The following is a 26,467-nucleotide window of genomic DNA, read 5'->3' on the forward strand; positions in this document are numbered from 1 at the left end:
GCATCCTCACTGACACCCAGCATCCTGTTACACTGACACCCAGCATCCTCTTACACTGACACCCAGCATCCTGTTACACTGACACTCAGCATCCTGTTACACTGACACCCAGCATCCTCTTGCACTGACACCCAGCATCCTGTTACACTGACACCCAGCATCCTGTTACACTGACACCCAGCATCCTGTTACACTGACACCCAGCATCCTGTTACACTGACACCCAGCATTCTGTTACACTGACACCCAGCATCCTGTTACACTGACACCCAGCATCCTGTTACACTGACACCCAGCATCCTGTTACACTGACTCCCAGCATCCTGTTACACTGACACCCAGCGTCCTCACTGACACCCAGCATCCTGTTACACTGACACCCAGCATCCTGTTACACTGACACCCAGCATCCTGTTACACTGACACCCAGCATCCTGTTACACTGACACCCAGCATCCTCTTACACTGACACCCAGCATCCTCTTACACTGACACCCAGCATCCTCTTACACTGACACCCAGCGTCCTCACTGACACCCAGCATCCTCTTACACTGACACCCAGCATCCTCACTGACACCCAGAATCCTGTTACACTGACACCCAGCGTCCTCACTGACACCAAGCATCCTCTTACACTGACACCCAGCGTCCTCACTGACACCCAGCATCCTGTTACACTGACACCCAGCATCCTCACTGACACCCAGAATCCTGTTACACTGACACCCAGCGTCCTCACTGACACCCAGCATCCTCTTACACTTACACCCAGCATCCTCACTGACACCCAGCATCCTGTTACACTGACATCCAGCGTCGTCACTGACACCCAGCTTCCTGTTACACTGACACCCAGCATCCTGTTACACTGACACCCAGCATCCTGTTACACTGACACCCAGCATCCTCTTACACTGACACCCAGCATCCTCTTACACTGACACTCAGCATCCTGTTACACTGACACCCAGCATCCTGTTACACTGACACCCAGCATCCTGTTATACTGACACCCAGCATCCTCACTGACACCCAGCATCCTCCCTGACACCCAGCATCCTGTTACACTGACACCCAGCATCCTGTTACACTGACACCCAGCATCCTGTTACACTGACACCCAGCATCCTGTTACACTGACACCCAGCATCCTCACTGACACCCAGCATCCTGTTACACTGACACCCAGCATCTTGTTACACTGACACCCAGCATCCTGTTACACTGACATCCAGCATCCTCTTACACTGACACCCAGCATCCTGTTACACTGACACCCAGCATCCTGTTACACTGACACCCAGCATCCTCTTACACTGACACCCAGCATCCTGTTACACTGACACCCAGCATCCTCACTGACACCCAGAATCCTGTTACACTGACACCCAGCGTCCTCTTACACTGACACCCAGCATCCTCTTACACTGACACCCAGCATCCTGTTACACTGACACCCAGCATCCTCTTACACTGACACCCAGCATCCTGTTACACTGACACCCAGCATCCTGTTACACTGACACCCAGCATCCTGTTACACTGACACCCAGCATCCTCTTACACTGACACCCAGCTTCCTGTTACACTGACACCCAGCATCCTGTTACACTGACACCCAGCATCCTGTTACACTGACACCCAGCATCCTCTTACACTGACACCCAGCATCCTGTTACACTGACACCCAGCATCCTCTTACACTGACACCCAGCATCCTCTTATACTGACACCCAGCATCCTCTTACACTGACACCCAGCATCCTGTTACACTGACACCCAGCATCCTCTTACACTGACACCCAGCATCCTGTTACACTGACACCCAGCATCCTGTTACACTGACACCCAGCATCCTGTTACACTGACACCCAGCATCCTCTTACACTGACACCCAGCATCCTGTTACACTGACACCCAGCATCCTCTTACACTGACACCCAGCATCCTGTTACACTGACACCCAGCATCCTGTTACACTGACACCCAGCATCCTGTTACACTGACACCCAGCATCCTGTTACACTGACACCCAGCATCCTCTTACACTGACACCCAGCGTCCTCTTACACTGACACCCAGCATCCTGTTTCACTGACACCCAGGGTCCTGTTACAATAACACCCAGCATCCTCTTGCACTGACACCCAGCATCCTCTTACACTGACACCCAGCATCCTGTTACACTGACACCCAGCATCCTGTTACACTGACACCCAGCATCCTGTTACACTGACACCCAGCATCCTCTTACACTGACACCCAGCATCCTGTTACACTGACACCCAGCATCCTCTTACACTGACACCCAGCATCCTGTTACACTGACACCCAGCATCATGTTACACTGACACCCAGCATCCTGTTACACTGACACCCAGCATCCTCTTACACTGACACCCAGTATCCTGTTACACTGACACCCAGCGTCCTCTTACACTGACACCCAGCATCCTCTTACACTGACACCCAGCATCCTGTTACACTGACACCCAGCATCCTGTTACACTGACACCCAGCGTCCTCTTACACTGACACCCAGCATCCTCTTACACTGACACCCAGCATCCTGTTACACTGACACCCAGCATCCTCTTACACTGACACCCAGCATCCTGTTACACTGACACCCAGCATCCTGTTACACTGACACCCAGCATCCTGTTATACTGATACCCAGCATCCTGTTACACTGACACCCAGCATTCTGTTACACTGACACCCAGCATCCTGTTACACTGACACCCAGCATCCTGTTACACTGACACCCAGCATCCTGTTACACTGATACCCAGCATCCTCTTACACTGACACCCAGCATCCTGTTACACTGACACCCAGCATCCTGTTACACTGACACCCAGCATCCTGTTACACTGATACCCAGCATCCTCTTACACTGACACCCAGCATCGGGCCCCTTGCGCTCACCTCTCACGAAGAGCTCCGTGCACGACTTCTCGTCCCCGACCTCGATGGAGTACGCCGCGTCGTCGTTCACGTTGCAGTTGCTGATGACGAGGATGCGCTCCAGCCCCTTCGACTCCATGATGTATCTGGCGTGGGTTGACAAACGTTGGTTGACGTTGGCCCAACGTTCACCCGACGTCAAGCAACATTGACCCAACGTTGGCGCAACATCCCAAGCAACATTTCTCTCGACCGCTGCAGCGGCAGCGGCGGCTTTTGGCGAACCGTCGAACGAAGACGGTGGTCAGCGCATCATCGTCGCACGGCGCTTTCAGATGCGCTTCTGTGACCGTCTGGAACGCTCTTCCCATCGCCCCACAGCGTGCAGTGCTTCACTTCTAGATTAACAAACTCACTTTGTTAGACCTGCTCGCCGTTGTCCTCACCCCGGCGTACCTCTGATGAGCCATGGTTGGCCTCGTGCGGTGCGAAAGAAGTTCACCGTACACACGCATGCATACGTTGGCGCAACCTCAGCCAAGCGTCAAGCAACGTTGGCCCGGCCTTCGCAGCACGTTCTACTGAGGATCGCCTTTTAGCAGGATGAGCACAGTATCTCGTGGGTGTTTGTGTCATCAAAGAGAAGAACTACATTTCAAATTATATTCTTGGTTCTTTCGGTAAAGTCACGTTGAAGGGAAGCAATAAAATAATAAAATATATATAAAACAATAAAAATTCTCACGACGTTTCGACTGTAACCAACGTACGGTTTTCACACCTGATGATGACTGTTTGTGTTACAGTCGAAACGTCGTGAGAATTTTTATTGTTTTATATATATTTTATTATTTTCTTGTTTCCCTTCAACGTGACTTTACCGAAAGAGCTAAGAATATGAGCCACTTGAAGTGTTGTGGAAGGCTCGCTGGTATGAGGTCACGGGACAGACCCAGCAGGTATCATTGGTAGACCGACTGAGATGACTGGCAGATGCACCAGCTGTGCCACCACTACCACCACCACCCACCAGCACCACCAAAGACAAAGATCCTCCATCTAGCCTGAACGGACTGTTGGGACAAGTGCTGTTAGTGGGTAGCACCTATGAAGGCTTGCACGGCGCACGAGGAGGTCGGTGGCCAATACTACGCCCGGGCCGCCTTTGTCTCCCCAGTAGCGATGCTGACTACACACCACACCAGGTACTCATTTGAGGTTGAGTCGACCACAGGGGGAGGCCCAGGACCGGTTCAGATAATCGTCAATGGGTGTGATGGCAACATGTGAGCTGGGAAATCCTACCCGAGTCATAGCCGGGTGTCGTAGCGCAGCGCAACGCTAACCGCTCCGCCACCGCTCCCCACCACCACCATCACTACCACCAACACGACCACTACTACCACCAACACGTCCACCACCACGTTTGTACGTACTTCCCGCTAGGACGAATCTCCTTGCCATTCTTGTACCACTTGTGCTCCGAGTTGGGGTCCTCGAGCTCCACCACCATGCGTACCTTGCCACCCTTGTCCACCTGATAGGTGGGCTCCAACTTCTTCTTGAAAGCTGCCGGGTGGTTGGAGGGGGTGGTGGAGGGGGGTGATTGGGGGAGTTCAGTCAATCAACAGCTCAACGGTGACGCGGCGGCTCAAAGGAAAGGCCTCCGGACGACGGACAGTGACGGCTTCAATGATTTAAAATGGGCATGGCAACACGAGAATTGGAAGGGGGAGGCAGAGATATCTCGCTCCTGGCAAGGAGTTTTGACACTCGGTGAAAGGCTGTTACCGGCTTGAAGAGTAAAAAAAGTTGATGTAAAATCGGAGGCTCAATGTGGTGGTGGTGGACGGTGGTGATGGGGCGGATTGGGATGATGATGAGGATGACGACGATGAGTGGTTGTGGAGGTGCTGGAGTAATTTTCGTGTTGGCGTACGGAATTTTAAATCAATCTGAAGACACCCGGTGGGGGTTCGGGTGTTCGGTCCAAACAACAAACAAACAACAACAACAACAGACGAAGGAGAATCGCCGCAAGCAATCACCCAACGGGGTCACCCTCCTGCTCCACCCCCCCCCCCCCCCCCGGCAAAAAAGCGCCATTGCTTCTTATTCAGTTTCCACTGCCACCGCTGCATCCCAGTAAATGGTGGGGAACGTTGGCCCAACGTTGATGCAACGTTGACGCTACGCCGGGCAGTCGTCGGGGCGACGTTGACGCAACGTTGACGCGATGTCGGTGCAACATCGGCGCAACATTGACGCAACGTGGGTGCAACGTCGGCCCGACGTGGACGCAACACTGACTCGATGCTGACCCAACGTCGATGCGACATTAACGCGACACCGAAGCAATGTCGGCCCAACGTCGCTCCAACAATGTTGCATCAACTTCGACGCCAACGGTGCATGCGGTTTACTGGGACGGTGCCGTCTCGATACTACGGGAGGTCCCGCGTGTCCCTGCGCCGTCGCGCTACATTGGTGCGCCCGTTTCGCTGAATTCAGGCGGTCACAAAGGTGGCAACAATTCCTTCGGGCTTCCATGCCTCGGCCCTGCAGCTTCCTCCATGCGCTCCCAGATTTGACCTGCCGAGCGATGTCCGACGTTTTCGCTTCACAGAGTGCTCCTTCGGGAGACCGAATGGAAAGCTGCACTGAATGTTGAGCTGCGTGTGCTCACCGACCGCCACGGACAGCCATCGCCATTCCAGGCAGGGGTGGGTAGAGCCGAGTTTTGCTGAATTTGTAAGCCATATTTTGAACAGTATATAATCCTCATAATAACTATTGTAGATAATAAGCCTGAATCCGATGAGCCTTTTTGTTAAGAGGGTCCTGCTACATTTGGATGTTTGGCCGAATTCATGATTTTAGGGTAACGACCACAAACTATAAACTAAAAACTTTTAATTTTTTAGCTATTTAACTTTTTTCAGAAGCGGACCTAGCTATCACAAATGATAGCTCAACGAAGTGACTTATCATCATCATCATCATCATCGTCGTCGTGTGGGAATTTGTAGCAGCCAAATACTCTAAATGCCGTGACATTGATTCGTAAACGTTGAGGGAAAAACTGGAACACCCAGAGAAAAATCCACGAGACCACGGGGAGACAGACACTCAAATTCCAAATATACAACAGGCGTCAGGGTTGGGATCAAACCAACGACCTCCTGTATACCAGGCTAGCTTGTTAACATCTCCTAGCCACCGTGGGACAATGGCGATGATGATGCCATTATTAACGATTTCTCAATGCTGACAATGCTGACGATGACAACGATGATGAAGATCTCATCAATGATCAGAAGTTCGCTCAGCTCCTGAAGAGGGCTACCCAGCCCGTGGGGTAAAACGTTGGACATCGTTTCATAAATATCTACTGGTAGCAGCCGAGTGTAACTTTAAACTTTTTTGTTTTCTTGTCACCCCTAGTGAATAAGTGATGGCTGGTGGCCTGTGACCTACCGACTCAACTGTGTACAGTTTGTCCTCGACATAACGGTGAGAAAAGTAAAACGTGGAACATTGAGCCAATATTGGGCCAACGGTCCCAATCACATGCCAAAGTTGGCCCAACGCTGTAATGTTTATGCATGTTCCATGTCCTGAAAGGACAAGTGATTTGGGGAGTGAGGGAGAACCTAGAAAATTATTTTCTAAAGATAATACGATATCGCACTTCTAAAGTAAACTGAAAAGTGTGCAAAGCATTGATGGCTTGTGGTTATCCAGTCAAACATGGAGCGTTGGGCTAACGTTAACCCAATGCTATCCCAGCGTCGTGCTTCCGTTGGCCCAACCTTGCCCATTTTTTTCTTCCCTTCCCAGGATACAGCCGGGTCTCCATGCCGTGCAGTGTCGCCAACCCATCAAAGCGTAAACGTGAAAACCAAACAAACCTCAGAAAAGTCACTACCACCATGTCGCGAGGTCAAGCTTCTGACAGTCATTGGGGAAAAATTTGGCCAGGCAAAAAATTACCCCCACCACAACGTGTTACGCAGAGCAAAATAGCTCGGCACGTTCATCAAATAACCACACTACGCGTGCGTGTCGCCTTCAAAGTGCTCCAGACGGGTGCCATGGGCTGGTAACCCCTCCACCTTCAAATCAAATTACCACGAGGACCACAATTTAAATATAAAATTAAGTTTGGACCCTGCCGGGTCTGCCATGCCTCCAATATTTGGAGCAAGTAGTCACCCCTCTGCGAGTGGCTGGCTGTCATCTTCAGCGAGTCAACCCACGGTGCCTGGGTATATTCCATGACCTCCTGCCAGCGAGCCACATTTCACGTGGCCTTAAAAGTGCACACAAGCGCTGCGGTGATGTCACCGCCACTCAGTGGCCAAGGGGCGTTTGTTGCCCTTAAAAGGACACATTTATAACGTGTGACATTTTCCAAACAATGGCACTTCAGTAAACCATACGTGCTGCTAGTGGCGGATGTGTTGCGCTGGCGTACCACTGGCAACAGTGGCAGCAGCCGCATCACAAAATAATCCGTTTATAAAACTGATTTTCGATCCTCAACACAACAAGCCAGGGGTCGCTCATAAGGCCTGCACCGTCTCTACATCTCGGAAATGTTTGCTTGGATTCGTCGCTCGGGTCAAACAAGTTTATTGCAAGGGGAACCCTCAAGAATCCCTCAATCTAGCGACAAAATTGCTGAGTTGGCAACAGCGTTAGAGAAACCTCACGCGCCATTGCAAGTCCGTTCAGTACTGCACTCCCAGTAAACATGTCTTGTTTCCTGGGTCTGTAACTACCATAGCATTGGACTGTGCGATCCAGAATTGGCTCGTGGTTTTCTGTGGCGCGTTAATTTTTTTACCTTTCATATTGCCGTTTTATATTATCATCATTAGTATAATATGAAGTGCAATATAAATAGCATCGCAGGCCGTAAATGGGCTACATTTGGTTCTTCAAGGAAATCACAGCGTTTTGTCTAAGACAATGGATATACCAAGGCAAAACCACCTCTAAATCAGCCCTGATATTTTGAGAACACACTGCATCAGCAATATCTACACTTATTTTGGGCTGAATCTTTTTGTTTAATCTGCTCTGAGGGGAAATTTGTCTGTGAGGATGACTTACCACTCTAAGCCACCATTTTCAGCTCATCGCCATTTTTATGTCCGCCATTTGTATTACTTTCCACCATTTTGTAAGGCCGCCATTTTATATTGTCACCATTTTTTTGTATTGCCGCTTTTTTTGGGGCAGCCGGAATTTTTATCCACGTGACCGCCTGAATTTTGCGATTAAACCTCGGCAGGAGACAGAACTTCCTGGACGGACATCTCTCAACGTTTCCATCGGCCAGGTCCACCGCCCGCCACTCCTACTCCAACACAGTCATCGAGAGGAAACACGATAAGAAGCTTTTACTGGCCATTTCAAATATTTGTAAACATGCAGAGTGAGGGTGGGACGGGGGGGGAGGGGGGTAGGCGTCACGTCACGTCATGGTAACGGTGTGAGACGTTGGATTCTTTCAAAAGTAAAAAGAGAAAAAAAGCTGCGAAAGAATTCTTTGACTGTCTTGCATATAACCAAAAAAGGGTTGATATACATCTGGTCAACTGGGTTTCATTTTGGAGGAAAAAAACCTATTATTTTAAGGTAAAAATTGATTATATGCAGGGATCGCCGGCTCTTTTTTGAGTTCACCGCATCGGTTCGCTTCTACTAATTGGTCTTTACAAAGTTTTTGTTGCAGGTAACTATACAAAAATAAATGCCTCCTTCTCTTCTTCCACTGCCCATAGCTAAGACTCCAATACCTTTAGCACCACCTCTCATTCAACCAGAGTCTACCGCTAGACTGCTCAAATCTACCGCTAGTCCGCTCTCTTACGTTCCCCTCTCATCTTGCTCTACTCCCCTCCACGCACTCTCCTGCCTCTCCCCTCTGATCTCACTCGCCTCCCCTCCAAGCACTCTACGTTTCAGTGACCAATGCTTCCTGTGGAAAGCCCCAAATCAACTTTTACTCAGTAGCAGGTTGCTGATTCTCCCCTTCACTGCCCCTATGGTTTGAAACTCCCGTAATCTCATGTCTCTGCCTATATTATTTTCCCAAGCTCATGACTTTTCAATGTTTGCTCCCTCTAAACCATGGGTACCATCCGACAGCCAAAAAATATATTTTTTTGCCCAAGACCACTGCCGCGACCATTTTTGGCATCTGCCGCCGCTTGAACAAGAAGCAAAGCGAGAGGTGAACTCAAAAGTGAGAAAGTGTGGGTGGTGGTGGGTTTTCGTTATTTGTAAACGAGCAACAACAACGAAAACTAAGAAAAAGAGCGAGTCCAGAAAGGATGGATCTCTACCGAATTTCTCTTTGACATCGGCACCAAGAAGATTTGGAACAGCACCGGAGAGAAAAGGAAAAAAAACAGATTTGGTCGGGGGTTGGGGCAGGGTGGGAGGGGGAAGAAGAAGAAGGCGTCGGGAAATAAAATCTCGATCAAAATCCGATGGCCTTCTGATTTTGATCGGCGTGCCACCAACCCACTCTCCCACCCCCCAAATTGACACGGGGGGGGGGGGGAGGGAGGAAGGGGCTGACCCACCGGATGGACGACGCCTTTTTCTAGATGGAAATCTTTCTGAGTTTCGGGGGAAACTCACGATGGCGGTAATTGGTTTCGGGAGCTTGTGGTGGCGGTGTTGGCGGTGGTGGTGGTGTGCGGGGAGGAACGGTGTGGGGAGTTACAAGGACGAGACAGGATGGGGGGGGGGGGGTCATAGCGGCGAGGGGTGGGACAAATGGAGGGGGTGTGGTGTGTGTGTGGTGAAGAGTAAGATGAGGGTTATGGTGGGGATACAAACTCGGGAAGGGAAGGAAATAGAGTCATTGGGAGAGGAGCGGAAGGAGGGGAATGGGTTGAGGTGTGTGTGTGTGAAGATATGGGGGGTGTGAGCAAGCACTAGAGGGGAAAGGGGGGAGGGTCCAAAGTTAGGAAGGAATGAGAGGTCGTGGTGTGTGTGGTGAAGAACAAGATGGACTTTGAGGATCATGGTGGGGAAGGGAAGGAAGTGAGTCGAAGGAAGGGAAGGAGGGGCAGTGTGTATGTGTGTGTGAAGATGGGAGTGGTGGTAGGAAGCATTGGAGAGGAAGGGGTCCAAGCGGAGGGAAAGAATGTAGGAATGAGAGGTGCGGTGACTTCTTCTTTTCGGTCGTTGATATATTTTGTTTGTGCCGGGGGGGTGAGAGGTTTCAATTCCGATGTGATACCCCTCTGGTCGATTGTCCGGCAACGTGTTTGTCGTGGTGGTTGTTTGTTTGCCGTTGTTGTTGTCGTGGTGGTTGTTTGCATTTAATAGACAAGAGAGATCGAGAGGAAGAGGAGAGTGAGAGATAAAGGGGGAAGAAACAGCATTTGCAAAACAAATGCAGAAAAAGTTATAAAGTGGCGGTAATTATTTTTCAAAATGAGGCCCCGGAGTTTCTCTCGCGATGTACCGCGGACAAAATAAAAAGCTAAAGAAAGCCGTGGATGTCGTTTTGACGGCCGATGAACAACAACAAGAAACCAGAGCGCTGCTTGCAGAGGGACTATGTGTGGCCAATGTCACCTTGAATGAGCTAAACGGTGACTTAAAACATGCGTAGAAAATAGTATATGCTAACATGTGTGTGGCGTGTGTGTGTGTGGCGTGTGTGGCGTGTGTGTGTGTGGCGTGTGTGTGTGTGATGTCTGCGTGGCGTGGGTGTGTAGCGGCTGTCGAGGGTCAAAGGATGTTGTGATGTGACGTCCGAGTGTGAATCAAAAACAACGGAACACACGCACACAGATCCTCATCGATGTCGCCTGTACCAAAGACATAGATCCCTTAACAGACTGTTGGGACAAGTTGCTGTTAGCGAGTAGCAGCGCCCTATGAAGTCCGGCGCACTGTGGGCACACACAGAGGGGGTGGATCGCCAGCACCACCACGCCCGGCCGCCTTTGTCTTCCCCGGTGGCGATGTTTTTACGACACAGCGCTACACCCGGGTACTCATTTTTGGAGGCTTAGTCGGTCGTCCTGGCCCAGCGATCGGTATCAGATAATCGCTATCGCTGGTGGCCGTGAGCGGAGGAATCGACTTCGGGTTGACGGGCGTGCTCATAGCGCAGGGGCGCCGTGCTAACTGCTGCGCCACCGCTCCCTGACCACGCGCGCGCGCGCCCGGAGCCGGAAGTAATTTCGTGTTCTCGAGTGAGCAGCAATGAGAAGTCTGTCGGTGCTCAATCCGTTTCTGACTCCAGCCCTGCGGAGCAGGGCGGTGGAAATTCCACATGGCTGGGGCAAATACACTCTTGATAAGACCCCGAGCGAGAAAGGAGGAGGGAGGAAGGGGGAGGAGGATGATGAGGGAGGGGAGAGGAGGAGGATGAGGAGGGAGGAGGGGGGGAGGAGGAGGAGGATGAGGAGGGAGGGGGGAGGATGAGGAAAGAGCAGGTAGGGGAGAGGAGGAGGAGGATGAGGAGGGGGGGGGAGGAGGATGAGGAGGGGGGAGGAAGATGAGGAGGGAGGGGAGAGGAGGAGGGGGAAGAAGAATGAAGAGGGGGAGGGAGGAGGGGAGAGGAGGAAGGATGAGGAGAGTAAACTCACAAACCTTTGACAAACCATCACTCGGGTTAGGTACATTGAACTAAGGTTTGTAAACAACTCGTACATGACAACAACAATAACAACAACAATAGCTGCGGAGATTAAAAAAAAACGAAATGACGACAGCACGTGTGTTTGATCAACTACTCGTGTGTGTGACGACACAATGTGTGACGACACAGTTTGTGACGACACAAAGATTGGAGGGGGGGGGAGGGGGAACGAGGTGGTTGCGATCGCTGTTGGTCGGTCAGCCCGTCCATGAGACATGGCAACACGGCTGCGATGAGGGGGGAAAAAAGGGGGAGCTGTGTCAATAAACAACAACAACAACAAACGGGGTCGGGGACACGGCGATTCGACAATCGCTTGACGTGCAGAACAGGGAGAGAGAAATCAAACAAACTCCACTCACTCACTCTGTAGAACAGAGGGAGATCATACAAACTCCACTCACTCTGTAGAACAGGGAGAGATCATACAAACTCCACTCACTCCCCCTATAGAACAGGGGGAGATCATACAAACTCCACTCACTCACACTGTAGAACAGAGGGAGATCATACAAACTCCACTCACTCTGTAGAACAGGGAGAGATCATACAAACTCCACTCACTCCCCCTGTAGAACAGGGGGAGATCATACAAACTCCACTCACTCACTCTGTAGAACAGAGGGAGATCATACAAACTCCACTCACTCTGTAGAACAGGGAGAGATCATACAAACTCCACTCACTCACTCTGTAGAACAGGGGGAGATCATACAAACTCCACTCACTCACTCTGTAGAACAGAGGGAGATCATACAAACTCCACTCACTCTGTAGAACAGGGAGAGATCATACAAACTCCACTCACTCACTCTGTAGAACAGGGGGAGATCATACAAACTCCACTCACTCACTCTGTAGAACAGAGGGAGATCATACAAACTCCACTCACTCACTCTGTAGAACAGGGGGAGATCATACAAACTCCACTCACTCTGTAGAACAGAGGGAGATCATACAAACTCCACTCACTCACTCTGTAGAACAGGGGGAGATCATACAAACTTCACGCACTCACTCTGTAGAACAGAGGGAGATCATACAAACTCCACTCACTCACTCTGTAGAACAGGGGAAGATCACACAAACTCCACTCACTCGCTCTGTAGAACAGGAGAAAATCATACAAACTCCACGCACTCACTCTGTAGAACAGAGGGAAATCATACAAACTCCACTCACTCGCTCTGTAGAACAGGGGGAGATCATACAAACTCCACTCACTCACTCTGTAGAACAGGGGGAGATCATACAAACTCCACGCACTCTGTGGAACACGGGGAGATCATACAAAACTCCACTCACTCAATCTGTAGAACAGGGGGAGATCATACAAACTCCACTCACCCACTCTACAGAACAGGGGGAGATCATACAAACTCCACTCGCTCATTCTGTAATACAGAGGGAGATCATACAAACTCTATTCACTCACTCTACATAACAGTGGGAGATCATACAAACTCCACTCGCTCACTCTACAGAACAGTGGGAGATCATACAAACTCCACTCTCTCACTCATTCTGTAGAACAGGAGAAGATAATAAAAACTACACTCACTCTCACGCTCTGCAGAACAGGGGGAGAGAACATGCAATCAAATTCAAGGACAGTGCATATTATCAGAGTTGTCTTTTTTGTTTGCATTTTGACTACTTGTGCTGTGGTTATTGCAAACATGATCCCTTGTATAAAGGTGTCAGTTTTTGTGCCAGATGAAAAGGTAAAAACCTATTACTACTCCATACACAGAGTTCAGTTGCTCGAGTCAGGAATGTAACCCAGACTCTTCTTGCTGTGAGGCACAACAGGTGTCACCCGCTGTCCTGCCAGCACCCTGCCCGCCCACTCGTGGCCACAAAAACAAACAACAACAACAAGGCAGACACACTGGGCGGCTTGGGATGGTTCTCCAACTGCTCTGATGATCAGCTGTTGAATTCCTTCCCGTCTTCTGCTATTGCAGGAGGTCGTGGGTTCGATCCCTGCCCTGACTACGCCTCCTGTGTATTTGGAGTTTGCATCTCTCTCTCTCTCTCTTTCTACGGGTCCTCCGGTTTTTCGCTCCGAATTTAGAATCAACGTCACGTGGTCAGATTACTGGGCTGCCGCTGTACATTGCCACACGATGAGCCACTTTGTTGAGCTATCAACATCGCCCCCCCAGCCCCTTACTGCCAGCCAAATTGCCACTTTAGCAGGCCAGGCCACTGCGTTCGAACTTGTGTCACACACAGGGACACTTGCCACCGGCTAGAGTTTCCCCTAGGCCTCTCCGCTGTGAAACACGTGCGCTACGTGGCTGCGACGACAATAATCATGGCTGCTGTTATTGTCCCTCGATGCCGTCGTCGTTGTTGGCACTGTGCACCGCACCTGGGCTCTTCTGAACCTCGCGCTTCATCCGCTTGAGGCGCCGCAGGAGGCCGCGCAGGTCGGTGATGCCATACTGGAAGGCGATCTTCTCGAACTCCGATGGCTTCGCGTTCTTCAGCAGCTCCCACACGTCCACGTCGGGCTCCTGCTGCTCGGGACCCTTCGCCTTCCTGCCGAGTTGAAGGAGGTCGCTCGCTCAATTTCTCGCATGCTCGGTCAGTCAGTCAACGGACCGCTCGCTTGTTAAGTCAGTCAATGGATCGCTCGCTTGTTAAGTCAGTCAACGGACCGCTCGCTTGTTAAGTCAGTCAACGGACCGCTCGCTTGTTAAGTCAGTCAACGGATCGCTCGCTTGTTAAGTCAGTCAATGGATCGCTCACTCAGTCAGTCAGTGAATGCATCTCTCACTTGGTCACTCAATCGATCGCTTGCCCGCTAAGTCAGTCAATGGATCGCTCGCTTAAGTCAGTCAATGAATCGCTCGCTCAGTCAGTCAGTGAATGAATCGCTCACTTGGTCACTCAATCGCTCGCTTGGTCGCTAAGTCAGTCAACGGACCGCTCGCTTGTTAAGTCAGTCAACGGACCGCTCGCTTGTTAAGTCAGTCGATGGATCGCTCGCTCAGCCAGTCAGTGAATGTATCGTTTACTTGGTCACTCAATCGATCATTCGCTCGCTCGCTCACTCGCTCAGCCCATATGCAAAAACGTTGGCCTGAAATTGGGACGAGGAGGGGGGGGTGGTGACAGTAGACCGAGATTCATCTTCTTATTTAAAATGAAACTTAAATAGCGCCTTTATTAAGGCGCTTAGCAATTATAAAATTATACATAGCATGATAATTGAAATTAAGAATTGAGGTTAATGTAAGTGGTGGTGGTGTACTTTTGATGACAACAAATCGAGAGGTGATTGATAAAGGAGGGGGGGGGGTGCCCTGGCAACAGAAAGCTTGGGGGGCTGAAATATAACTATGGTTGTGTTGGGAAGACAAAGAGAGGGCCGGCGACGGGCAGGAGTCAGGAGGAGCGTTGGTTCAGGACTCTGGTTCACAGTCATTATGCATCTCATGAGAGAGACGGAGAGAGAGAGACACACACACACACAGACAGAGAGAGAGACAGAAGATGGTCTTACCCTTTCTTCAGTAGGCCACTGAAATCCAGCTCTCCCGCATCCTCACCCCCGCTCCTGTAACCATCAACAACAACAACAACTCACCACACGTGAATTCAGTTTGACAGCTAACGTCTCACGGGCGAGACGTTCACTCACTCACGAGGCACGCACAAGTGGGGTGGTTTACATTGGGGCACCTGAGAGACTGGCATCCCAGGAGGCCAAAATTCAGGATCAGAGTCTTCACTGAGACTCTTATCCAAGAGGCCGGGTTTCAGGATTAGACTGGGATCTCCAGGAGACCGGGTTTCACGATTATTGTCCTCATTGAGTCTCGGATCCAGGAGACAGGGGTCAGGATCAGACTCCTCATTGAGTCTCGGATCCAGCAGACAGGGGTCTAGATCACAGTCCTCATTGAGTCTCAGATCCAGGAGACAGGGGTCTAGATCACAGTCCTCATTGAGTCTCAGATCCAGGAGACCGGGGTCAGGATCACAGTCCTCATTGAGTCTCAGATCCAGAAGACTGGGTGTCAGGATCAGACTCCTCATTGAGTCTCAGATCCAGGAGACCGGGGTCAGGATCAGAGTCCTCATTGAGTCTGGGATCCAGGAGACAGGGGTCAGGATCACAGTCCTCATTGAGTCTGGGATCCAGGAGACCGGGGTCTAGATCACAGTCCTCATTGAGTCTCAGATCCAGGAGACTGGGTGTCAGGATCACAGTCCTCATTGAGTCTCAGATCCAGGAGACTGGGTGTCAGGATCACAGTCCTCATTGAGTCTGGGATCCAGGAGACGAGGGTCTAGATCACAGTCCTCATTGAGTCTCAGATCCAGGAGACTGGGTGTCAGGTTCAGACTCCTCATTGAGTCTCAGATCCAGGAGACTGGGTGTCAGGATCAGAGTCTCGCCACTCGAATGCAGGAGACCGGGAAGTTCTAGGGTGTGTGTGTGTTCTTGTTTCACTCACGATCTTCTGAACGCGGCTCTCAGATCGATTGCGGACTCGGCAGGAGCTGCCACAGAGAGAGAGAGCAAACAGACAGCAGGAGTCCAGCGCTGCTCGGCCACGGCAAAGGTAAATGTGCAGGTCTGCAAATGGCTTGCTCACCCCACTCCGGAGCAGGGCGAAGTTTATAGGTGGCAGTGTTGAGTCTATGGGTGGCAGTGTTGAGGCTATGGGTGGCAATGTTGAGTCTATGGGTGGCAGTGTTGAGTCTATGGGTGGCAGTGTTGAGTCTATGGGTGGCAGTGTTGAGTCTATGGGTGGCAGTGTTGAGTCTATGAGAGGCAGTGTTGAGTCTAGGGGTGGCAGTGTTGAGTCTATGGGTAGCAGTGTTGAGTCTATATGGGTGGCAGTGTTGAGTCTATAGGTGGCAGTGTTGAGTCTATGGGTGGCAGTGCTGAGTCTATGAGTGGCAGTGCTGAGTCTATGGGTGGCAGTGTTGAGTCTATGGGTGGCAGTGTTGCCCAACATACAGAGGAAGTTTATTCCAAGTGGAGAGGAACGGGAAGTGGGGGGGGTGCTACACGGAGTGAGACATCACGAAAGTGAGATGAGCCACAACAGCCGGGTTGCCCACCAATGGCCCCTGTGGGCTGTCTGTCCGCGGCTCACCGCCGCTCAGCACCGCCACCCGCCGCTCACCTTCCACGGTGAGGTCGAAGTAGGCCGTGTCCGCTTTGTCGCGCACCGACACCTCGCAGCGGTAGCTGCCCGCGTAGCTCTCCTTCGCCTTGATGATTCTCATCTCGTACGAGTAGATCTGAGGCACGGGGGTTGAATGAGTTCCCCCGCGGAGGGTTAAAGCGATGGAGCCGAGTTGTAGCGATGGAGTTGAGTGGTAGAGGTGTAGCTGAGTGGTAGTGATGTAGCTGAGTGGTAGTGATGTAGCAGAGTGGTAGCGATGGAGCCGTGTGGTAGAGGTGTAGCTGATTGGTAGTGATGTAGCTGAGTGGTAGAGATGTAGCTGGGTGGTAGTGATGTAGCCGAGTGGTAGAGATGTAGCTGAGTGGTAGTGATGTAGCTGGTGGTAGTGATGTAGCTGAGTGGTAGAGATGTAGCTGGGTGGTAGTGATGTAGCTGAGTGATAGAGATGTAGCTGAGTGGTAGAGGTGTAGCTGGTGGTAGAGATGTAGCTGGTGGTAGAGATGTAGCTGAGTGGTAGAGATGGAGCTGAGTGGTAGAGGTGTAGCTGAGTGGTAGTGATATAGCTGAGTGGTAGAGATGTAGCTGAGTGGTAGAGATGGAGCTGAGTGGTAGTGATGTAGCTGAGTGGTAGAGATGTAGCTGAGTGTTAGTGATGTAGCTGAGTGGTGGAGAGTTAGCTGAGTGGTAGTGATGTAGCTGAGTGGTAGTGATGTAGCTGAGTGGTAGAGATGTAGCTGAGTGGTAGTGATGTAGCTGAGTGGTAGTGATGTAGCTCTGTGGTAGAGGTGTAGCTGAGTGGTAGTGATGTAGCTGAGTAGTAGTGATGTAGCTGAGTGGTAGAGGTGTAGCTGAGTGGCAGTGATGTAGCTGAGTGGTAGTGATGTAGCTGAGTGGTAGTGATGGAGCTGAGTTGTAGTGATGTAGCTGAGTGGTAGTGATGTAGCTGAGTGGTAGAGATGTAGCTGAGTGGTAGAGATGTAGCTGAGTGTTAGTAATGTAGCTGAGTGGTAGAGATGTAGCTGAGTGGTAGTGATGTAGCTGTGTGGTAGTGATGTAGCTGGGTGGTAGCGATGTAGCTGGTGGTAGTGATGTAGCTGAGTGGTAGTGATGTAGTTGGGTGGTAGCGATGTAGCTGATTGGTAGAGATGTAGCTGAGTGGTAGAGATGTAGCTGAGTGGTAGAGATGTAGCTGAGTGGTAGTGATGTAGCTGGTGGTAGTGATGTAGCTGAGTGGTAGTGATGTAGCTGAGTGGTAGTGATGTAGCTGAGTGGTAGAGGTGTAGCTGAGTGGTAGTGATTTAGCTGAGTGGTAGTGATGTAGCTGAGTCGTAGAGATGTAGCTGAGTGGTAGAGAGTTAGCTGAGTGGTAGTGATGTAGCTGAGTGGTAGTGATGTAGCTGAGTGGTAGAGATGTAGCTGAGTGGTAGTGATGTAGCTGAGTGGTAGTGATGTAGCTGAGTGTTAGTGATGTAGCTGAGTGGTAGAGGTGTAGCTGAGTGGTAGTGATGTAGCTGAGTGGTAGTGATGTAGCTGAGTGTTAGTGATGTAGCTGAGTGGTAGAGGTGTAGCTGAGTGGTAGTGATGTAGCTGAGTGGTAGTGATGTAGCTGAGTGTTAGTGATGTAGCTGAGTGGTAGAGGTGTAGCTGAGTGGTAGTGATGTAGCTGAGTGGTAGTGATGTAGCTGAGTGTTAGTGATGTAGCTGAGTGGTAGAGGTGTAGCTGAGTGGTAGTGATGTAGCTGAGTGGTAGTGATGTAGCTGAGTGTTAGTGATGTAGCTGAGTGGTAGAGGTGTAGCTGAGTGGTAGTGATGTAGCTGAGTGGTAGTGATGTAGCTGAGTGTTAGTGATGTAGCTGAGTGGTAGAGAGTTAGCTGAGTGGTAGAGATGTAGCTGAGTGTTAGTGATGTAGCTGAGTGGTAGTGATGTAGCTGAGTGTTAGTGATGTAGCTGAGTGGTAGAGAGTTAGCTGAGTGGTAGAGATGTAGCTGAGTGTTAGTGATGTAGCTGAGTGGTAGAGGTGTAGCTGAGTGTTAGTAATGTAGCTGAGTGGTAGAGATGTAGCTGAGTGGTAGTGATGTAGCTGTGTGGTAGTGATGTAGCTGGGTGGTAGCGATGTAGCTGGTGGTAGTGATGTAGCTGAGTGGTAGTGATGTAGTTGGGTGGTAGCGATGTAGCTGATTGGTAGAGATGTAGCTGAGTGGTAGAGATGTAGCTGAGTGGTAGAGATGTAGCTGAGTGGTAGTGATGTAGCTGGTGGTAGTGATGTAGCTGAGTGGTAGTGATGTAGCTGAGTGGTAGTGATGTAGCTGAGTGGTAGAGGTGTAGCTGAGTGGTAGTGATTTAGCTGAGTGGTAGTGATGTAGCTGAGTCGTAGAGATGTAGCTGAGTGGTAGAGAGTTAGCTGAGTGGTAGTGATGTAGCTGAGTGGTAGTGATGTAGCTGAGTGGTAGAGATGTAGCTGAGTGGTAGTGATGTAGCTGAGTGGTAGTGATGTAGCTGAGTGTTAGTGATGTAGCTGAGTGGTAGAGGTGTAGCTGAGTGGTAGTGATGTAGCTGAGTGGTAGTGATGTAGCTGAGTGGTAGTGATGTAGCTGAGTGTTAGTGATGTAGCTGAGTGGTAGAGGTGTAGCTGAGTGGTAGTGATGTAGCTGAGTGGTAGTGATGTAGCTGAGTGGTAGTGATGTAGCTGAGTGTTAGTGATGTAGCTGAGTGTTAGTGATGTAGCTGAGTGGTAGAGGTGTAGCTGAGTGGTAGTGATGTAGCTGAGTGGTAGTGATGCAGCTGAGTGGTAGTGATGTAGCTGAGTGGTAGTGATGTAGCTGAGTGTTAGTGATGTAGCTGAGTGGTAGAGGTGTAGCTGAGTGGTAGTGATGTAGCTGAGTGGTAGAGATGTAGCTGGTGGTAGAGATGTAGCTGTGTGGTAGTGATGTAGCTGAGTGGTAGTGATGTATCTGAGTGGTAGAGAGTTAGCTGAGTGGTATTGATGGAGCTGATTGGTAGTGATGTAGCTGGCGGTAGACATGTAGCTGAGTGGTAGTGATGTAGCTGAGTGGTAGTGATGTATCTGAGTGGTAGAGAGTTAGCTGAGTGGTATTGATGGAGCTGAGTGGTAGTGATGTAGCTGGCGGTAGACATGTAGCTGAGTGGTAGTGATGTAGCTGAGTGGTAGTGATGTAGCTGAGTGTTAGTGATGTAGCTGAGTGGTAGTGATGTAGCTGAGTGTTAGTGATGTAGCTGAGTGGTAGAGGTGTAGCTGAGTGGTAGTGATGTAGCTGAGTGGTAGTGATGCAGCTGAGTGGTAGTGATGTAGCTGAGTGGTAGTGATGTAGCTGAGTGTTAGTGATGTAGCTGAGTGGTAGAGGTGTAGCTGAGTGGTAGTGATGTAGCTGAGTGGTAGAGATGTAGCTGGTGGTAGAGATGTAGCTGTGTGGTAGTGATGTAGCTGAGTGGTAGTGATGTATCTGAGTGGTAGAGAGTTAGCTGAGTGGTATTGATGGAGCTGATTGGTAGTGATGTAGCTGGCGGTAGACATGTAGCTGAGTGGTAGTGATGTAGCTGAGTGGTAGTGATGTATCTGAGTGGTAGAGAGTTAGCTGAGTGGTATTGATGGAGCTGAGTGGTAGTGATGTAGCTGGCGGTAGACATGTAGCTGAGTGGTAGTGATGTAGCTGAGTGGTAGTGATGTAGCTGAGTGTTAGTGATGTAGCTGAGTGGTAGTGATGTAGCTGAGTGTTAGTGATGTAGCTGAGTGGTAGAGGTGTAGCTGAGTGGTAGTGATGTAGCTGAGTGTTAGTGATGTAGCTGAGTGGTAGTGATGTAGCTGAGTGGTAGAGATGGAGCTGAGTGGTAGTGATGTAGCTGAGTGGTAGAGGTGTAGCTGAGTGGTAGTGATGTGGCTGCTTCTCTCACCTTTGAGTTCCTGTCGTAATTCTCCTTGAACTGGAGGTGCTTCCCGGCCTTGCTCGCCAGGTCCAGCCACTTGCCCTGTGGCACCACCACAACAAGGCCAAGGGTTGAGGGCCCGCGGTGAATCGTGGACAAAGGGGCCTTCGATTCGTCATCTCCCTCCCTCCCTCTCCAATCTCAACAAGCGAGGAGAACAACCTCGTGCCCTCTCCGTTCTGAAAGCCGGGTCTGGTCTCCTGCAGGCTCAAGACTCTGATCCTGATACCTGGTCTCCTGGTTCCAAGTCTCAAGACTCTGATCATGGTACCTGGTCTCCTGGTTCCAAGTCTCAAGACTCTGATCCTGATACCCGGTTCCTGGTTCCAAGTCTGAAGACTCTGATCCTGATACCTGGTCTCCTGGTTCCAAGTCTGAAGACTCTGATCCTGATACCTGGTCTCCTGGTTCCAAGTCTGAAGAGTCTGATCGTGATATCTGGTCTCCTGGTTCCAAGTCTGAAGACTCTGATCATGATACCTGGTCTCCTGGTTCCAAGTCTCAAGACTATGATCCTGATACCTGGTCTCCTGGTTCCAAGTCTGAAGACTCTGATCATGATACCTGGTCTCCTGGTTCCAAGTCTGAAGAGTCTGATCATGATACCTGGTCTCCTGGTTCCAAGTCTCAAGACTCTGATTCTGATACCTGGTCTCCTGGTTCCAAGTCTCAAGACTCTGATCATGGTACCTGGTCTCCTGGTTCCAAGTCTGAAGACTCTGATCCTGATACCTGGTCTCCTGGTTCCAAGTCTCAAGACTCTGATCCTGATACCTGGCCTCCTGGTTCCAAGTCTGAAGACTCTGATCATGATACCTAGTCTCCTGGTTCCAAGTCTCAAGCCTCTGATCATGATACCTGGTTTCCTGGTTCCAAGTCTCAAGACTCTGATCATGATGCCTAGTCTACTGGTTCCAAGTCTGAAGACTCTGATCATGATACCTGGTCTCCTGGTTCCAAGTCTGAAGACTCTGATCCTGATACCCGGTCTCCTGGTTCCAAGTCTCAAGACTCTGATCCTGATACCTGGTTTCCTGGTTCCAAGTCTGAAGACTCTGATCCTGATACCTGGTCTCCTGGTTCCAAGTCTGAAGACTCTGATCCTGATACCCGGTCTCCTGGGACTGATCTCAATCGTTGAGTTGAGTCCCAAGAGACATTGAATCCCAAAACGGCGCTCCACTGTTGTCCTGAGTGAGAGTCAAATCCCGTCCCGGAAACCCGCGCCCGAGATGTCCATTCCCAGTGCCCCCCCCCTCGCCCCCCCCTCGCCCCCCCCCTCGCCCCCCCCTCGCCCCCCTTCCCCCCCACCCCGGAGTGTCAGGACCAACCTTGAACCACTTCACCACCGGCTTCTTCCCGACTCCTTCTCCAGACACCTTGGCCACGAAGATGATGTCAGCCCCTGGCGAGAGCCCACACGATCGTGGTTACATAACGGGGGGGAGGGGGGTTGTGAGGGGAGGGCGGGGGGGTGTGGGAGGGTGGGAGGGTGGGAGGGGGGGTGGCAGGGTGGGAGAGGGGGGGGAGGGTGCGAGGTTGGGGGTAGGAGGGGGGGTGTAAAGGGGGAGAGGGTGGGAGGGGGTGTGGGGAGGGTGGCAGGGTGTGAGTGGAGGGGGGATGGGGGGATGGTGGAGGGGGGAGGGTGGGAGGGGGGGGTGAGAGTGGGGGTGGGGAGGGTGGGAGGGTGGGGAGGGTGGCAGGGTGGGAGGGGGGGGTGAGAGTGGGGGGAGGGGGGGAGCCTCACCCACGGCCACGCTGCCCGTCTTGGGCACCTCGAGGAAGATGCCCGTGCTGGGTTTGTTCTCCTCCACGGGAGGACCCGACGTGGGCTCTGTCATGTCTGCAGCCACACACAGGCAAAGGTCCCCCGGGTAGCCTCAACAGACTGTCGGGGCAAGCCTTCGTGGCGAGTAGCAGCACCGATGAAGGGCGGAGGCACGCGATGGGGTGGGTGGTGTGCCAGCTACATGCTCTTCGTGCCCTGAGAGGGAATCGAACTCGGGTCACGGCCGGGCTCGTAGCGTGGCTGCCCTGCCGCTCCCCATACCCGCACCCAGCCACCCACCACACACACACAGAGACAAAGATCCCCTGTGTAGCCTCAACAGACTGTTGGGGCAAGTGCTGTTGGCGAGTAGGGCCGCTTAATGAAGGGATGGCACACGGGGGGGGCGGGTGGCCAGCACCACGCCCGACCGCCTTTGGCGATGTTCGTTCACACCACACCAACGCACTCATTTTAGGCTAAGTCGACCTAGGGGAGAGGCCCATGACAGGTTCAGATAACTGTCACCAGTGTCACGATCAGAGTCTTGAGACTTGGAACTCGGGTCGCCGTGGTTAGCAGCACGGTGGTGGTGGAGGTGGTGGTGGTGGTAGTGGTGGTGGTGGTAGTGGTGGTGGTGGAGGTGGTGGTAGTGGTGGTGATGGTGGTGGAGGTGATGGTGGTGGTGGTGGTGGAGGTGGTGGTAGTGGTGGTGGTGGTGGTGGAGGTGATGGTGGTGGTGGTGGTGGTGATGGTGATGATGGTGGTGGTGGTGGAGGTGATGGTGGTGGTGGTGGTGGTGATGATGGTGGTGGTGGTGGTGCAAACCGCTACGACTCCACCACTCCGCACACACACGGTGCGCGATGCTGCTGCACGCGACGTCATGCTTAGCACATCCGACTCGCAGTCAAGTGGTCTCAGAGGTAGCTCTGTGACATCCACTTCCGCGGGCCTTTCTGTGTGCACCAGAGCACCACGTGAACAAGAAGAAGAGAACTCAAAAGTGGCTCTGTGAAGTCCACTTCCCCGGGTCTTTCTGTGTGCCCCAGAGCGCCACGTGAAGAAGAAGAGAACTCAGAGGTAGCTCTGTGATATCTACTTCCGCGGGTCTTTCTGTGTGCCCCAGAGCGCCACGTGAAGAAGAAGAAGAGAACTCAGAGGTAGCTCTGTGATATCTACTTCCGCGGGCCTTTCTGTGTGCCCCAAAGCGCCACGTGAAGAAGAAGAAGAGAACTCAGAGGTAGCTCTGTGAAGTCCACTTCCCCCGGAGCCGTTATTTTAACACGCCAAGGGCTTTCAGATCAATTTGAGAGATCTCCCAATGGATGTTGTTATTGTTGTTGTTATCGACGACGATGTTGATCGTGCAATTTGAAATACAATCGTGGAGGAGAATAATCTATTTCTTGTTAAAATAAAAATAATATATTTTCCATAATATAGATTTGTTAGGTGTTAGAGCACCTCTATATAAATGTTGTGTCGTAAAACCTGCCACCACCCGACACAGCCAACTAGTAATGGTTGTCACGTGAACAGAACGTGGCCATTTCGTCACTAGCACAGCACTAGTGTATAGTGTAGTGTATAGTGTAGTGTATAGTATAGTCTATAGTGTAGTGTATAGTATAGTGTATAGTGTAGTGTATAGTGTAGTGTATAGTAGTGTAGTGTATAGTGTAGTGTATAGTGTAGTGTACAGTGGTGTAGTGTATAGTGTAGTGTATAGTAGTGTAGTGTATAGTGTAGTGTATAGTGTAGTGTATAGTAGTGTAGTGTATAGTAGTGTATAGTGTAGTGTATGACGTTTCGCCCGTAATTACAACTACCATAATCAGGCTTCAATGGTTGCCCAACGCACCGGTGTGCTGTGCTAGTAACGAATTGGCCACGTTCTGTTCGCGTGACAAACCTGACACTGATTGCCTGTGTCGGCTGGACGATATTGCCCGTGAAACCGACGCGATTCTAACAGTGGCTGCAATCGACGAGTGGCTCCACCAGGTGTCCGTGACTCACCCGGAGTGTCCGTCCTCTGCAGGGCGAGCGGCTTGGAGCCATCAGTTGACCCTGAAACGAGACGGAGGCACTCTCGCACGCTCACAAGCTTGACCAGCGCGCCTCGCGGCGGGAACGCTTGAACGAGGACAATGTTCATATTCTTGGCTCTTGCGGTAAAGTCACGTCGAAGGGAAACAATAAAACAATAATGAAATATATATGAAAACAATAACAAGAAATTCTCACGACGTTTCGACCACAACGCAATCGGTCATCATCAGGTGTGAAAAGCAACGGCAAGAAACATTTGAAAGAAGTGGCGGTCCGCATTTATTTAGTTATTTTTAAACGGCGTGTGCGTTTAAATAAATAAATAACTCGGTTTGAAAATATATAAATAAATGCGGACCGCCACTTTTTTCAAATGTTTTTTGCCGTTGCTTTTCACACCTGATGATGACTGTTTATGTTATGGTCGAAAAGTCGTGAGAATTTTTATTGTTTTATATATATTTTATTATTTTATTGTTTCCCTTCAACGTGACTTTACCGAAAGAGCTAAGAGTATGAATTACTGCAGTCACGAAAGCTTTAAATCAAAATTTAGAGTACAATGTTTATTTTTGGATCACCAGGTGTAAGACCCCACTGAGCCTAGTATATTGTTGTTGTTGTTGTTTCTAGAAGCGACCTGGCCACCAGAAGTGATAACCTCAACGAAGTGGAATTATCATCATCACCATCATCATCGTCGTCGTCGTTTGGAAATTTTTAACAGCAGCCCAAATACTCTGAACGCGTGGTGATGTTCATTCGAAATGTTCGAGGGGAAAACCGGAGAGAGAGAGAGAGAGACGCGCAAACTTCAAAAATAAACTATAAAAAACACGACAATCAACTCTTTCCCACCTGATGATGGACGCTTGTGTTGCGCCCGAAACGTCGAGGTTTATTTTATTTTATACCCATTACGTGACTTTACCGAAAGAACCGAAGAGTTTGGATTCCTACAGTCACGAAAGCTTCACCAGGTGTGTATCTGTGGAGTGGGTGAGTGAGTGGTGAGTGAGTGGTGAGTGAGTGGTGAGTGACTGCTGTGAGCTCACCAGGTGTGTCTGTGTGATACGGGTGAGTGAGTGAGTGAGTGGTGAGTGGTGAGTGAGTGACTGCTGTGACCTCACCAGGGGTGTATCTGTGACGTGGGTGAGTGAGTGGTGAGTGGTGAGTGGTTGCTGTGACCTCACCAGGGGTGTATCTGTGACGTGGGTGAGTGAGTGGTGAGTGGTTGCTGTGACCTCACCAGGTGTGTATCTGTGACGTGGGTGAGTGGTGAGTGGTGAGTGGTTGCTGTAAGCTCACCAGTGTGTGTGTGTGATACGGGTGAGTGAGTGGTGAGTGGTGAGTAAGTGAGTGGTGAGTGGTGAGTGAGTGGTGAGTGGCTGCTGTGTGCTCGCCAGGTGTGTATGTGTGATACGGGTGAGTGAGTGGTGAGTGAGTGGTGAGTGAGTGGTGAGTGAGTGGTGAGTGACTGCTGTGACCTCACCAGCTGTGTGTGTGTGTGATACGGGTGAGTGAGTGGTGAGTGAGTGGTGAGTGGTGAGTGAGTGGTGAGTGAGTGGTGAGTGGTGAGTAACTCCTGTGACCTCACCAGCTGTGTGTCTGTGTGATACGGGTGAGTGAGTGGTGAGTGAGTGAGTGGTGAGTGAGTGGTGAGTGGTTGCTGTGACCTCACCAGGTGTGTATCTGTGTGATACGGGCGAGTGAGTGGTGAGTGAGTGGTGAGTGAGTGGTGAGTGGTTGCTGTGACCTCACCAGGTGTGTATCTGTGTGATACGGGTGAGTGAGTGGTGAGTGAGTGGTGAGTGAGTGGTGAGTAGTTGCTGTGAGCTCACCAGGTGTGTCTGTGATACGGGTGAGTGAGTGGTGAGTGAGTGGTGAGTAACTGCTGTGAGCTCACCAGGTGTGTGTGTGTGTGTGTGATACGGGTGAGTGAGTGGTGAGTGAGTG

General features: G+C 50.9%; 1 protein-coding gene across 4 annotated transcripts in view; it reads right to left on the minus strand.

The window, feature by feature from the left end:
- The window catches only part of LOC116956521 (myosin-binding protein C, slow-type-like), a 118,180-nt gene that overhangs the window by 49,284 nt on the left and 42,429 nt on the right, over positions 1–26,467 (minus strand). For all 4 annotated transcript variants that reach the window (XR_012930295.1, XM_076054227.1, XM_032978206.2 and 1 more), the window contains 10 exons: positions 24,479–24,529; positions 22,436–22,531; positions 22,020–22,093; positions 20,656–20,730; positions 16,743–16,860; positions 16,065–16,110; positions 15,107–15,160; positions 13,970–14,139; positions 4,349–4,481; positions 2,934–3,058 (listed from right to left, as the gene is read on the minus strand). Coding sequence is in view for 3 of the 4 variants with exons in the window: in XM_076054227.1 (XP_075910342.1) it covers positions 2,934–3,058; positions 4,349–4,481; positions 13,970–14,139; positions 15,107–15,160; positions 16,065–16,110; positions 16,743–16,860; positions 20,656–20,730; positions 22,020–22,093; positions 22,436–22,531; positions 24,479–24,529 (942 nt within the window). In the remaining variant the exon portion in view is untranslated. The remainder of the gene's footprint in view (positions 1–2,933; positions 3,059–4,348; positions 4,482–13,969; positions 14,140–15,106; positions 15,161–16,064; positions 16,111–16,742; positions 16,861–20,655; positions 20,731–22,019; positions 22,094–22,435; positions 22,532–24,478; positions 24,530–26,467) is intronic.

This window comes from Petromyzon marinus, chromosome 65 (assembly GCF_048934315.1).
Source record: "Petromyzon marinus isolate PM22_M1 ecotype Great Lakes invasive population chromosome 65, UKy_Petmar_22M1.pri1.0, whole genome shotgun sequence".
NCBI classification, from domain to species: domain Eukaryota; kingdom Metazoa; phylum Chordata; class Hyperoartia; order Petromyzontiformes; family Petromyzontidae; genus Petromyzon; species Petromyzon marinus.